A 15,353-nucleotide genomic window follows, 5' to 3' on the forward strand; every position below is an offset into this window, starting at 1 on the left:
CCCGCTGGGGATGAACCGAAACTGAGGTACTTGCCCTTGGACGGAATCGAACCTGTGACTCATTGGTCCACAGGCCAACACTCTACCGCTGAGCCAAACCGGCCAGGGCAGCAAACTTTTTCTTTTTTTTCTTTTTTATTTTTTTATCCTCACCTGAGGACATTTTTCCACTTTTTGTTCAGATAGAGCGGGAGGGAGAGAGAGGAAGAGAGAGAGAGAGAAACATAGATGTGAAGGGACACATCGAGTGGCTGCCACCCACACGACCAACCAGGGCCGGGGACTAACTGCAACCGAGGTACGTGCCCTTAGCGGGAACCGAACCTGGGTCTCTCTGTACCGCAGGCCGACGCTCCAACCGCTGAGCCAAACCGGCCAGGGCAGGGCAGCAAACTTTTGAATCAAGCCCAAATAATCCAAATGTAACCTACTGTATAATCTCAAGCCTGTTTTGCCTTTGATGTTTCTGGCAGCATGAATTATTCAATTAGTAACAGCCAGAGAAAAACTTTCCTAGAAGAAAATGGTAAGACAAAATTCAGCCTTATTGAATCTGTTATTGATAATACAACTCCTTTGAGTTGAGGCCTATGTTTCTTTGTAGCTTCCTCCCACTTGTATAGGAAAGGTAGAGTTTACCCCGATAACACACCAAACTTGAATTGTTAGGTTTGAGATTCTGTGTGAACTCCCCTGTCATCCACTAAGGTCAGTCTGTGATTTATGCTGTTTGAGAAAGATTCCCTTGCAACAAGTACTTCCTCCCTCAAATGCTAGCCACTATTTCAGCTAATCCCCCTCTCCCGGGTGGAAGGCCTAGGAAGAGGCGGGTAGGCTTGTCTCTGCCAGTCACACCTTGATTCTTTTTTTCTTCACATGTGGGCACAAGATGGTGGAGATGGCTCAGAAGTTGGGAGCTGCTCTCCAAGTTGGGGAGGCACTGGTCTGGACTAAACCAGTTAAAGATCCCAAATCAAAGCACCGGACTACAACCAGCAAAGCTGCCAGTTTCCAGCAACCTCTGGGCTCTAATCAAGCTCTAGGACAGGCAATGTCTTCAGCGGCTACATACAGGAAGATCCCCTCAGGTAGGAGGTTACCCACAGCACCATGAAGACCTCGCAGGTATAGCCATGTGTGCCAGCAAAGAGGTTACAGTATTGAGTGAAGACTGCACTTTTCAGACTCAGAACATGTCCAATGTAATGTTGCCTAGAAGGGGAAAAAAGTCTCAGGGTGGCCAAATTAGCACTTGTTTCTTTAAGGCAAGTTGTGTATTAGGTAACAGTTACTGGCAGGCTTAATTGGATGGTTAGTACATTAGGTGTTTATAATATTCAAGTTTAGAAATATATTATAGTACTTTCTATTATGTAGTCTTGCTTTAATTCTCACTGCCTTTTCATAAGTTGGCGCGGTGCAGGTAACTCAAGATTTCTTTCAGTGAGTCACTGAAGGCAATCTTGACTGTTGCTTTATTTCTTCAGTTATGGTCTAACTTCACAGCTGCAAAGATATACCACAGTCCCACATATGGGGTTTCCTGAATTTAACTGTGAAAATAATGATTTCTTTTGGAATCACGGAACCCAGAACTCAAGCCATCATCTCTTTCTCTGGAACTGGAGACTGCTGTGGAAGCCCGTCCAACTGAAGCACCAGCACAAATAAGAGAAAAATTGGAGTAGGATGAGCCCAGAGTAGGGGTTTCTCCGGCGATGATATTATCAGATTAAGAAAGGTCACATGAGCCTTGGCCAGTTTGGCTCAGCAGTTAGAGTGTCGACTTGTAGACCAAAGGGTTGCAGTTCGATGCCTGGGCAAGGGCATGTCTCTGGATTGTAGTTTTGATCCCTGGCTCCAATCAGAGTTGTGTGGGAAGCAACCAATTGATGTGTCTCTCTCACATCAGTGTTTCTCTCTACCCCCCCCCCCACCTTCCCTTCCACTTTTAAAAAAAATCAATGGAAAAATAACCTCAGGTGAGGATTAAAATTTTTTAAGAAAGGTCACATGACATAGGTAGAGTGGAGGCCAGCACATGCCTTGGGTACCAGCATGTGTTGTGATGGTCATGAGGAGCCTGAGACCTCTGCAACCACCCAGTGGCTCCATCACCACACCTGGGAAATAGAATCTAGTCAGACAGGTCCTTTAAGAATTGAGAGCAAGGCTTATGGCTTTATGTATGTAGCTCTGAGAGCCAACAGGGTATATGACACTGTTTGCTTTTGAAAGAACTTTTATCTCCTGGCTGACTGACCTCCTTCCTTTTGGAGGAAAGTTGGAGACAGACCTTTGCTCAGTAGTCCTGCCATGGCAAAGCTTTGGCTTAACTGAGGTGATCCTCGGGCTGTGGGGGCATATCAGTATTCAAGGCAAACACAAATCTTGCATTTATAATTTAGCTCTAATAGTCTTAATTTAAAAGAAAAAAAATGAAAAAATCTCTTTAAACTAAAGCTGAGCCTGTTAAGTATCCTAGTTGCATTTGCCCAAGGGAATCCAGAGCAGTCCCTGTATCATGTTCTTGAGAGAGGTCAGAGTATAGAGCCAGATCATGTCAGTATGATAAGAAGTAGGAGGGAAGGGGTGCTCTGCTGTCAGTACCAAGGATTAAAAAAAGGGAAGAACTTTATAGAAATTTTTATTTATTGATTAATTTTAGAGAGAGAGGAAGGGAGGGAGAGATCAAAATATCAATTTGTTGTTCCACTTATTTATGCTTCCATTGGTTGATTTTTGTATGTGTCCTGACTAGGGATCAAACCTGCAACCTTGGTGTAGTGGGACAATGCCCTAACCAACTGAACTACCCGGCCAGGGCAGAAGAATTTCTTGATCAAGGATTTTAAGACAATCAGTGATACCATTGATGAGATGATATCAGTATGTTATCTATATGTCCTTTTTAGAATAAAGATTATGTATCATCATCCCTTTGGGGAAAGTTGTTATTCAGGTTAAAAAAAAAAAAAAAAAAAGAAAGATCACAATAAAAACTGTTAAAAAGAACCGGTGATCACAGTTTTCCCTTACTTATTTCTAAACTAAATTTGAAACTGAAGAATGAACCTTATGCCAAGTTCCTACTTCATGCCAACACAGCCTCTGCTGCAGGCATGATGGATGGTATTCTAGCAATTTGCTTCAGGGCCAGTCCCCATTTTGTACTTAAAGTGCCCTTTAATAACCATAATTTGAAGGTGGAGGAATGACCTGTTGCCAGACAAAAATATGTTTGCAGTTCTTTATATTATGACTGGTCTGTTTTGATTTTGAAGTAGCAGCTGACTGAGCAGAAAACTCTTTAGTTCTCATATCTCAGAAATAAACATAAGATAACAGAAGCAATACCCTTGCCCATGCAGCTGGTATGTGACAGAACTGGGATTTGTACCCTGAGCAACCGAGAAAGCTAACTTCTGTATCAGTATGGAGTCTAGTGTGCCTGTGACTGAAAAGGTCTTGATGAGAAATAATGAGGATGTGACATAAGATAGATGGAGATGGGGAAGGAGGTATGAGAGAGATTTAGGAGATAAAATCAACACAAACCAGGAACTGGTTGGAAGTGGCAGATAAGAACAGACTAGGATGGCCCTGGCCGGTTTGGCTCAGCGGTTAGAGCGTCGGCCTGCGGTCCGGAGAGACCCGGGTTCGGTTCCCGCTAAGGGCACGTACTTCGGTTGCAGTTTGTCCCCGGCCCTGGTTGGTCGTGCGGGTGGCAGCCACTCGATGTGTTCCTTCACGTCGATGTTTCTCTCTCTCTCTCCCTTCCTCTCTCTCCCTCCCACTCTATCTGTACAAAAAAAAATGGAAAAATATCCTCGGGTAAGGATAAAAAAAAAAAAAGAACAGACTAGGATGGATACCCATTGCTGGGAAGAGTTACACAAATCAGAGAAGAGGAACATTGGGGAAATAAGTTTGAGTGTTGTGGAGTCCAGTTTTACACATGTTTATTTTGAGGCACCTGAATGCTGATAGCCATTAGACACTTGTGTAGCTAGATTTCAGGTGTGAAATCTGAAAGATTCAGGAGTAATTGGGTTTGGGTGATAGCTGAAACCATAGATTTGAAGGGAGTAGTCCAAGGAAAGCCAGGAATAAAATGATGAGGGACCAAAATTGAGAATCCAATATTGAAAGTGAGACGAGCCCACAAAGGAGATAGGAGAAGCAGATGGTATGAGAGAAAAACCAGGAAAGTGGTGTTAGGAAAGGCAAAGGAATTCTGTTCAGGAAGGGAATGACCAGTTTCACTGAACACTTTCAACAAAGTGGGGCTGTTATCCTCATTTTATAAAGGAGGAAGCTGATGTTGGGAGAGGCAAAATGAATTTTCCAAGGTAAATGGGAGGATTAGAATTTGAACCCAGTTCAGGATACAGAGCTCCTACTCTTTTTTTTTTTTTTTATCCTCACCCGAGGATATTTTTTCGTTTTTTGTTCAGATAGAGTGGGAGGGAGAGAGAGGAAGAGAGAGAGAGAGAGAGAGAGAGAGAGAGAGACATCAGTGTGAAAGGGACACATCGAGTGGTTGCCATCCACATGACCCCACCAGGGCTGGGGACAAACTGCAACCGAGGTACATGCCCTTAGCGGGAACCGAACCCGGGTCTCTCTGGACCGCAGGCCGACGCTCTAACCACTGAGCAAAACCGGCCAGGGCAGAGCTCCTACTCTTAACCATTAACCATCAAGCAGTAATGTACTTTTGGTGCACTGGTGGCAGCAACAGAGACCCAAGGGCTTGAATACTGAAGAAGTGGAGATTAGACTGCTGATATGTCAAAGTAGAGGGAAGAGAGGTTTTTAGAGGGCAGAATTGAATTCATTACAATAATCTGAGAAAATTTTAGCATTTAGAGAGACAAGGGTAAGAAGGTTTTTTTAAGTGAAGCATGATGTAGAGACTGAGAGAATGCAAAGAGCAGGACTCTTCAGTTTTCCTGTACTCCTCGGGGCAAGAACATAATGGCACCTTGCATTCCAGTGATAGCAGTCAACAAATAACACATGCTTTTTACATTAATTTGAGCTTAGATTTTCTTAAAAAATAAATACTAGGTTTTTGTACCTATTCAGTCTTTTGGGCATGTGGATTTGCAGTTTCTCATTCTCTCTGTTGAGAAAGGAGCTATTCTAATTTCTAATATGGTATTGCTCATGTAATCACAATTTTTAACAGAAAGGAAAAGGAGGCCAGATACATAATTATAGATAAAGATGTGGTTTTAGATGGCTTAAACTAGAGGCAGGAAAGTGGAAATATGGACTAGTAAAGAGAAAAATGCCCTTCTTACTGAATAATATTAGTACAAAACTGCATTTCAAAGACAGTATAACTTTGGAGAGTGTGATTACAGTGATAATGTTCTTAAGGACAAATCATTATTGTCTTATAATAGCAGAATAGCTTATGTTGGACCAATCCTCCCATAAATAACAAATATAAACAAATGGGTGAATATAAAACACTATCTTGGTTTAATTAAAAATATACATATGCCCTGGCCGGGTTTGCTCATGGACCAATGAGTCGCAGGTTTGATTCCGGTCAAGGGCACATACCTTGGTTGTGATTCGTCTCCGGCCCTGGTTGGGTCATGCAGGAGGCAACCAGTTGATGTGGCTCTGTCACATTGATGTTTCTCCCTGTTGTCTCTCTCCCTCTCTCCCACTATATCTGATGATAGATGGAAAAGTATCCTCAGGTGAGGAATAAAAACAAAAAAACCCCATATATATGACTGTTCCAAGGAAAAAATTATATTGTGAGGTTTAACATATACAAATGTAACTAAAGGACAACGGGGTATATGGAACTTTATAGTTGAAAGGTTTTTAAATTTTAAATAATGTGGTTCAAAACATCCTAAATAGTTTGTGAAGAGTTGAGGATGGATATTATAATCCATAGAGCCACCATTAAAAAGATGTAAAGAGCCCTGGCCGGTTTGGCTCAGCGGTTAGAGAGTCAGCCTGCGGTCCAGAGAGACCCGGGTTCAGTTCCTGCTAAGGGAATATACCCCGGGTTCGGTTCCTGCTAAGGGCATATAACTCGGTTGCAGTTTGTCCCCGGTCCTGGTTGGTCGTGCGGGTGGCAGCCACTCGATGTGTCCCTTTCACGTTGATGTTTCTCTCTCTCTCTCTCTTTGTCCCTCCCACTCTATCTGAACAAAAAAAAAAAAAGAAAAAGTGTCCTCGGGTGAGGATAAAAAAAAAAAATGCAAAGAAATATAGCTAAAAAGACAATAAATAAAAATGAGATTCTAAAAAATATTCAATTAATACTTTCCTTCCCTAAAAAAAGGACCGGAAAGGAAGAACAGAGGAATGAAAAGATGGAACAAAGAGAAAATAAATAGCAAATATTAAATGGGAGTCCAACCATATCAGTAATTACATGCAAATGTAATGACTAAAAAATGTGATTGGACTAAGCATTCCAATTAAAAAGCAGAGAAAAAATGAAAAAAAATAAAGCCCAGTTATTGGCCAATGAAAGTAAAAGGATGGAAAAAGATATTATGCAAACTACAGGCATAAAAAGTCTGTAATAATATTTAGAGTGCTGTATTTGAAGAAATAATGACTAAAAACTTTCCTAATCTTTCCAGGTCCAGGAAGCACAGAGTTCCAAACAAGATGAACTCAAAGAAACCCACTCCAAGACACATTGTAATTCAACTGGGAAAAGTTAGAGACACTTGTTTTTTTTTGCTGTTTGTTTTTTTGTTTTTTTTTTATCCTCACCCGAGAACATTTTTCCATTTTTTGTTCAGATAGAGTGGGAGGGAGAGAGAGGAACAGAGAGAGAGAGGGAAACATCGATGGAAAGGAACACATCGAGTGGCTGCCACCCGCACGACTTACCAGGGCCGGGGACAAACTGCAACCGAGGTATGCGCTCTTAGCGGGAACCGAACCGGGATCTCTCAGGACCGCAGGCCGACATAGAGACACTTTTTTTTTTTTTTTGCACAGATAGAGTGGGAGGGAGAGAGAGGAAAAGAGAGAGAGAGGGAAACATCGACGTGAAAGGGACACATCGAGTGGCTGCCACCCACACGACCAACCAGGGCCGGGGACAAACTGCAACCGAGGTACATGCCCCTAGCGGGAACCGAACCCGGTCTCTCTGGACCGAAGTCGGATGCTCTAACCACTGAGCCAAACCGGCCAGGGGGAGACACTTTTGAATGCAGCATTTTCTTCTAGAATTTTTATGGATTCATGGGTCACATTTAAGTCTTATGCATTTTGAGTTTATTTTTGTGTATGGTGTAAGTTGATGGTCTAGTTTCATTTTTTTGCATGTAGCTGTCCAATTTTCCCAACACCATTTATTAAAGATGCTGTCTTTATTCCACTGTATGCTCTTGCCACCTTTCTCAAATATTAATTGAGCATATTGCCTTGGGTCCATTTCTGAGTTCTCTATTCTGTTCCACTGGTCTATATGCCTGTTCTTGTGCCAGTACCAGGCTGTTTTGATTACAGTAGCTTTGTAATATAACCTGATATCTGGTATTGTGATCCCACCTACTTTGTCCTTCTTTTTCAAAATTGCTGTGGCTATTCGGGGTCTTTTTTGGTTCCATATGAACTTTTGAAGTATTTGTTCTAGTTCTGTGAAGTATGTCGTTGTTATTTTGATGGGGATTGCATTGAATCTATAGATTGCTTTGGGTAATATGGACATTTTAATGATGTTAATTCTTCCAATCCATGAACAGGGTATGTGCTTCCACTTTTTTATATCTTCCTCTATTTCTTTTTTCAATGTCCTGTAGTTTTCTGCAAATAGGTTCTTTACTTCTTTGGTTAAGTTTATTCCTAGGTATCTTAAATTTTTTGGCGTGATGATAAATGGGATTGTTTTTTCAGTTTCTCTTTCTGTGAGTTCATCATTGATGTACAAGAATGCCGTCGATTTCTTGACGTCAATTTTGTATCCTGCTACTTTGTCAAATTCATTTATTAAGTTTAGTAGATTTTTGATGGAGTCTTTAGGGTTTTCTATGTATAATATCATGTCATCTGCAAATAATGACAGTTTCACTTCCTCCTTTCTAATTTGGATCCCTTTTATTTTTTCTTCATGTCTGATTGCTGTGGCTAAGACTTCCAGTACAATGTTAAATAAGAGAGGTGAAAGTGGACATCCTTGTCTTGTTCCTGTTCTTAAGGGAAATGTTTTTAGTTTTTGCCCATTGAGTATGATGTTGGTTGTAGGTCTTTCATATATGGCCTTTATTATGTCGAGATATGATCCCTCTATTCCCACACTGCTGAGCGTTTTTATCAGAAATGGATGCTGGATTTTGTCAAATGCTTTTGCAGCGTCTATTGATAGGATCATTTGGTTTTTATTCTTCATTTTGTTTATGTGGTGTATCACATTTATTGATTTGCGAATATTGTACTGGCCTTGCATCCCTGGGATGAATGGTGAATAATTTTTTTGATGTGTTACTGGATCCGATTTGCTAGTATTTTGTTCAGGATTTTGTCGTCAATGTTCTTCAGGGATATTGGCCTGCAGTTTTCTTTCTTTTTAGTGTCTTTTTCTGATTTTGGAATTAGAATTATGCTGGCCTCATAGAACGAGTTTGGAAGTCTTCCTTCTTTTTGAATTTTTTGAAATAGTTTGAGGAGAATGGGTGTTAGTTGTTTTTTGAATGTTCGGTAAAACTCCCCCGTGAAGCTATCTGGGCCTGGGCTTTTGTTTGCTGGGAAAGTGTTGATTACCTCTTCAATTTTCTTAGTTGTTATTGGTCTGTTCAAGTTTTCTATCTCTTCTCGGTCCAGTTTTGTGAGACTGTGTGTTTCTAGAAATGTGTCCATTTTGCTTAGATTGTCAAATTTGTTGCCATATAATTGTTCATAGTAGCTGTTAAAGATCTTTTGTATTTCTGTGATGTCAGTTGTTACTTCTCCTCTTTCATTTCTGATTTTGTGCATTTGGGTTCTCTCTCTTTGTTTCTTGGTGAGTCTAGCTAAGGGTCCATCAATCTTGTTTATCTTTTCAAAAAACAGCTCTTTGTTTCATTGATCCTTTGATTTTTTTTGTTTTTTGTTTTTTTTTTTGGTCTCTGTCATTTATTTCTGCTCTGATCTTTACTATTTCCTTCCTTCTACTTGCTCTGGGGTTTTCTTTTTGTTTGCTTTCTAATTCTTTAAGTTGTGAGGTTAGACAGTCAATTAGAAATTTTTCTTGTTTTTTGAGGTAGGCCTGTAGTGCTATGAACTTGCTCTCAGAACTGCTTTTGCTGCATCCGATAGATTTTGTGTTGTTGTGTGTTCATTTTCATTGGTTTCCAGGAAGTTTTTAATTTCTTCCTTGATCTCCTCGGTAACCCATTCATTGTTTAATAACATGCTATTTAGCCTCCATGTGTTCAAATGTCTTTGCATGTTTTTGTTTCAATTGATTTCTAGTTTCATGCCATTGTGATCTGAGAAGATGCTTGATATGATTTCAATCTTCTTGAACTTGTAAAGATTTAGTTTGTGTCCTGTCATTTGGTCTATCTTTGAGAATGTCCCATGTGCACTTGAGAAGAATGTGAATTCTGTAGTTTTGGGGTGTAATTCTCTGTAGATATTTATTAAATCCATTTGGTCTAGTGCTTCATTTAGAGTCTGTGTTTTCTTGCTAATTTTTTGTTTAGAGGATCTATCCAGTGGTGTCAACGGGGTGTTGAAGTCCCCTGCTATGATTGTATTGCTGTCAATTTCTCCTTTGAAGTCCTCCAGAAGATTTTTAATATATTTTGGTGCTCCTATATTGGGTACATATATGTTTATCAAGGTTATATCTTCCTGTTGGATAGATCCTTTCAATATTATATAGTGGTCTTCTTTGTCTCTAGTTATGGTCTTCATTTTGAAATCTATTTTATTCTATATGAGTATTGCTACCCCAACACATTTTTCCTTTCTGTTTGCTTGGAACATTTTTTTCCATTTCTTCACTTTCAACCTATGTGTGTTCAACCTATGTGAGTCTTTTGTTGTGAGGTGGGTCTCTTGTAAAGCACATATAGATGAGTCATGCTTTTTTATCCAATCAGCTACTCTGTGTCTTTTTATCGGAGCATTCAGTCCATTTACATTTAAGGCGATTATTGATATGTACTTATTTGTCATTTTTGTTTGATTTGGTTGTATTTTTCTTTTACTAATTACAGCAGTCCTTTTAACATTTCTTGTAGTGCTGGTTTGGTGCTTATGTATTCCCTTAGCCTGTTTTTTGTCTGGGAAGCTCTGTATTTGACCTTCTATTTTGAATGACAACCTTGCTGGGTAGAGTAGTCTTGGATTCAGATCCTTGTTTTTCATGACCTTGATTACTTCATGCCATTCCCTTCTGGCCTGTAGTGTTTCTTGTGAAGAAACACTGAGACCCTTATGAGGCTTCCTTTGTAGGTAACCTGTTGCTTATCTCTCGCTGCTTTTAGGATTCTTTCTTTGTCTTTAATTTTTGGCATTTTAAATACTATGTGTCTTGGTGTGGGCCTGTTTGGGTTCTTCTTACTTGGGGCTCTCTGTGCTTCTTGAACTTGAATGACTTCTTCCTTTACCATATTAGGGAAGTTTTCTGTCAGTATTTCTTTGAATATATTCTCTAACCCTTGTTCATTTTCTTCTTCTTCGGGTACTCCTATGATGCGAATGTTATTACGTTTCCATTTGTCCCACAGTTCTCTTAAGCTGTCTTTCTGTTTTTTAATCGTTTTTTCCTTTTGGTTTTCTGATTGATTTTTTCTACCTTGTCTTCTAATTCGCTGATCCGGTCCTCAGCTTCCTTTACTCTGCTCTTTAGACCTTCCAATGTGTTCTTTATTTGTGATATGTCCCTCTTGATATCTTCCTGGTGGTTTTTAATTTCCAATTGGTTTATTTTCACCATCTCTATGTCCTTACTCAAGCTGTTGAGCTTCCTCAAGATCATGGCTCTGAATTCTAGCTCTCTTAACATGCCTAACTGTTCCACATCGATATCATCTTTGGTGGCTGTCTGTTGGGGTTTTATTTGGCTTTTGTTTCTGTGTTTCAGCATTTTGGCTATCACAGTGGGCTTTGGAGCCTGCCAAGTTTTCCCTGTGGGTGTTGTTGTTCTGCTGTTTGTGGCTCCCTCTCTTGGGTTTAGATGAGCGAGGAAGGACCCACATTAAACACCACTGTCAAGTCTTACTTTCCTGGTTAGAGTTGCTAGCCCAGGAATGGTACTGTTATTCTCTAGCGCTTTGCCTGGAGGCTAGCAGTCCAGGTTACTTGAAGAGTTTTGGGTTGTCAGTTGATTGAAAAACTTCCCTCAGGTGCTCAGCATAAGGGGATTTCCCGAGGGTGGGGCAGATGCTGGTTGTTAGTGAGCCTCAATTTGCATTTCAATCGCCCAGAGGGTGGGGTTGAGTCTCCAAGGGAGGGGTTACTGCCTCTCCCCAGAGCCCTGGGAAGGAGCAAGATAGCCACCATCCTTCGTGGCTGCAAATCAGCAAAAGCTCTGAGCGCCCTCCAAATCCCGAGTGTCCCCACACAGTTCCAGTCCAGTCTGCCCTCCTTCTTCCGGAGCCCAAGGTGAGTGGCTGTGGCTATTTTAGCCTCTATCCCAGCTCTGTGCTGTGGAGCCGCTTAGGAGTTTAACCCGAGGGCACTGCTCATAGCTAAGGCGCTGCCGAGCTTCTGGCCGTAGGCTCCCAGACCTCCTCTCGCACCTTCTCAATCCTACCAGGATCAAGTCAGTGTCCCTGGTTATATGGTCCTCGCAAGCTGCTTTTCTGTTGCTTTTTCCCGTCGATTTGTCTGTGTTTTAGTTGTAATTCCAGTTTGGTCCTGGGAGACGGTCTCTGTAGCTTCCATTCACTCCAACACCATTTTGGAAATCTACAAGAAATGTTAAACAGAAAAGGAAAATCCATAACCAGAAATAAGAAAATATGAAAAAGGAAAACATCTCACAATTAAAGCCAAATATTTAATAAATACAGCAAATTAGACATTTAAAAAGCTACTACAAAGGTCAAAAGACAAAAATATCAAACTTAACTGAAACTACAACAAAGATTGGTAGTTACAAAATAGTCACGAGGATGTAAAGTACAGCATAGGGAACATAGCCAACACAATTGTAATAACTACATATAGTGCCGAGTGAGTACTAGACATATCAGGGGTATCACTTTGTAAATTATATACATGTTTAAACTCTGTGCTACATACCTGAAATTATAAAATAATATTGAATGTCAACTGTAATGGAAAAATAAACAAACATAAAACATCTAAAATATGACATCAAAACATAAAGTGTGGCCCTTGACCTAGTAGCACAGTTGGTTAGAGTCGTCCCAATATGCCAAGTTTGTGGGCTTGATTCCTGGTCAGGGCACATATAGGAATCAATCAAAGAATGCATAAATAAGTGGAACAATAAATCAATGTCTCTCTCTAATGTCTATCCTCCCTTTCCTGCTTCTCTCTAAAAATCAATGATTAAAAAAAAAAAGAAAAGTGTGGAGGGGGAGTAAAAATGTAGTCCATTTAGAATGTATTTGAACTTATATACTTATAAGCTTAAAATAGACTGCTTTTTTTTTTTTTTTTTTTTTTTTGTACGTGCCTCTAGCAGGAACTAAACCTGGGACTCTCCGGTCCACAGGCCAACACTCCAACCACTCAAACTACCAAACCAGCCAGGGCTGCTATTTTAATAGCAGTTTATGTGTATCATATAGGATGATATACATAAATCTCATAGTAACTACAAACCAAAAACCTACAAAAAATACACAAAAAATAAAGAGAAAGGAATCCAAACAAAACACTAACAGAAATCAGCAAACCACAATGGAAGAGCTCAAGAGAAGAAGAACGAGAACTACAAAAACAACCCGAATATTTTAAAAATGGCAGTAAGTACATACTTACTGTAATTCAATAATTACTTTAAATGTAAATGATTAAATGCTCTAATAAAAAGAGAAGGCTACTGAATGGCCTAAAAAATATGACCCATTTATATGCTGCTTACTACAACAGATTTTCAAATTGAAAGACAAGACTGAAAATGAAGGAATGGAAAAATATATTTCATGCAAATGGAAATGAAAAGGCTGGGCTAGCAAAATTCATGTCGGACAAAAACACTTTAAAATGAAGAATGCTTAAAAAGACAAAGAAGAACATTACATAATTATAAAGAGATCAATCCAAGAAGAGGATATAACTCATAAATGTCTGTGCACCCAATATAGGAGCATGTAGAAAGCAAATATTAATGGACATAAAGTGAGAAATTCACAGTAACTGTAATAATAGGGGATTTTTATTTTGTTTTTCATTACTACTATTTTTTTATCCTCACCTGAAGTTTTTGCATTTATCTTCATATAGAGCGGGAGGGAGAGAGGGAGGAAGAGAGAGAAACATCAATGTGAGAGAGACACATCAACTGGTTGCCACTCACACAACCCCCAACTGGGGCTGGGGACAAACTGCAACTGAGGTACATGCCCTTAGTGGGAACCAATCCCAGGTCTCTGGTCCATGGGCTGATGCTCTAACCACCGAGCTAAACTGGCCAGGGCAATAGGGGATTTTAATATCTCACTCACCAGTGGATAGATCATTCAGACAAAATTAATAAGGAAATAATGGCCTTAAATGCCACATTAGACCAGATTGACCTAATAGAACTTTATGGAACACTGCATTCAAAACTACATAATATCACACTTTTTGTCAAGTACACATGGAACATTCTCTAGGAAAGATCACATATTAGGCCATAAAACATGCCTCAACAAATTCATGAAGATTTAAATCACATCCAGCATCTTTTTCAACCACAAAGGCATGAAACTAGAAATCAATCACAGGAAGAAAACTGTAAAACAAAAAAACCAACCCAGCCCTGGCCGGTTTGGCTCAGCGGTTGGAGCATTGGCCTGTAGAACCAGAGAGTCCCGGGTTAGGTTCCTGCTAGGGGCACGTACCAAAAAAAGAAAAGAAAAGAAAAGAAAACCACCCCAAAACATGGAGATTAAACAGCATGCTACTAACCAACCATTAGACCAAAGAGGAAATCAAATAGGACATTAAAAATTACCTTGAGCCCTGGTTGGTTTGGCTCAGTGGTAGAGTGTCGGCCCACAGACCAATGAGTCATGGGTTTGATTCTGGTCAAGGGCACGTACCTCAGTTGTGATTCATCCCTGGCCCTGGTTAGGGTCGTGCGGGAGGCAACCAGTCGATGACCCTCTCATGTCAGTGTTTCTCTCTCTCCCTTTTTTTCCCCCTCTGTCTCCCTCCCACTCTATCTGAAGATAAATAGAAAAATATCGGGTGAGGATTTTAAAAAAACCTACCTTGAGACAAAAATGAAAACTTCCCAAAACTTATGGGTGCAGCAAAAACAGTTCTAAGAGGGAAATTCATAGCTATGTAGGCCTACCTAAAAAACAAACAAAAAAAAACCCCAGAAAAATCTGAAATAAACGAACCTTATGTCTAAAAGAGCTAGGAAAAGAACAACAAACCCAAAGTGAACAGAAGGCAAATAATTAAGATCAGAGCAGAAATAAATGAAATAGAGATGAAAAGAAACAATAGAAAAGATCAGTGAAACTAAGAGCTGGTTCCTTGCAAAGATAAACAAAATTGATAACCTTTAGCCAAACTCATCATGAAAAAAAGAGAGCCCAAATAATTGAAATCATAAATGAAAAGAGTTACAACTGACACCACAGAAATATAAAGAATTACTAAATAGTACAAAACAATTATATGCCAGCAAATTTGATAATCTAGAAGAAACTGACAAATTTCTAGAAGCATGTAACCTAAGACGGAACCAGGAAGAAACAGAAGCTAGTAAACAGACTGATTACTAGCAATGACAATGAAGCAGTAATTTCAAAACACAGCAACAACAAAAACAGGAATAAAATTTCAGGACCTGAAGACTTCACAGGTGAATTCTGCCAAACGATTAAAGAAGAATTAATACCTTATCCTTCTTGAACTATTTCAAAATATTGAAGAGATCCCTGGCTGGTTTGGCTCAGTGGTAGAGTGTTGGCCCGTGGACCAATGAGTCTCAGGTTTGATTCCAGCCTAGGGCACATACCTAGATTATGGTTCGTCCCTGGGGTCGTGTGGGAGGCGACCAATTGATGTGCCTCTTTCATGTCGATGTTTCTTTTTTTTTTTAATCCTCACCCGAGGACATTTTTTCTATTTTTTGTTCAGATAGAGTGTGGGAGGGAGAGAGAGAGAGAGAAACATCGATGTGAAAGCGACACGTCGAGTGGTTGCCACCCACATGACCCAACCAGGGC

The 15,353-nt window shown here is 40.0% G+C and overlaps 1 protein-coding gene across 5 annotated transcripts in view; it reads left to right on the plus strand.

Annotated features, from left to right (window-relative positions):
- BBS4 (Bardet-Biedl syndrome 4) overlaps positions 1-6,756 on the plus strand; it is a 65,983-nt gene extending 59,227 nt beyond the window's left edge. For all 5 annotated transcript variants that reach the window (XM_036242918.1, XM_036242926.1, XM_036242945.1 and 2 more), the window contains 2 exons: positions 890-1,088; positions 6,627-6,756. In XM_036242918.1, the coding sequence (XP_036098811.1) occupies positions 890-1,088; positions 6,627-6,658 (231 nt within the window). In that variant the 3' untranslated portion in view covers positions 6,659-6,756. The remainder of the gene's footprint in view (positions 1-889; positions 1,089-6,626) is intronic.
- Positions 6,757-15,353: the final 8,597 nt, after the last annotated feature.

Source organism: Molossus molossus, unplaced genomic scaffold (genome assembly GCF_014108415.1).
Source record: "Molossus molossus isolate mMolMol1 unplaced genomic scaffold, mMolMol1.p scaffold_m16_p_1, whole genome shotgun sequence".
In the NCBI taxonomy this organism is placed as follows: Eukaryota; Metazoa; Chordata; class Mammalia; order Chiroptera; family Molossidae; genus Molossus; species Molossus molossus.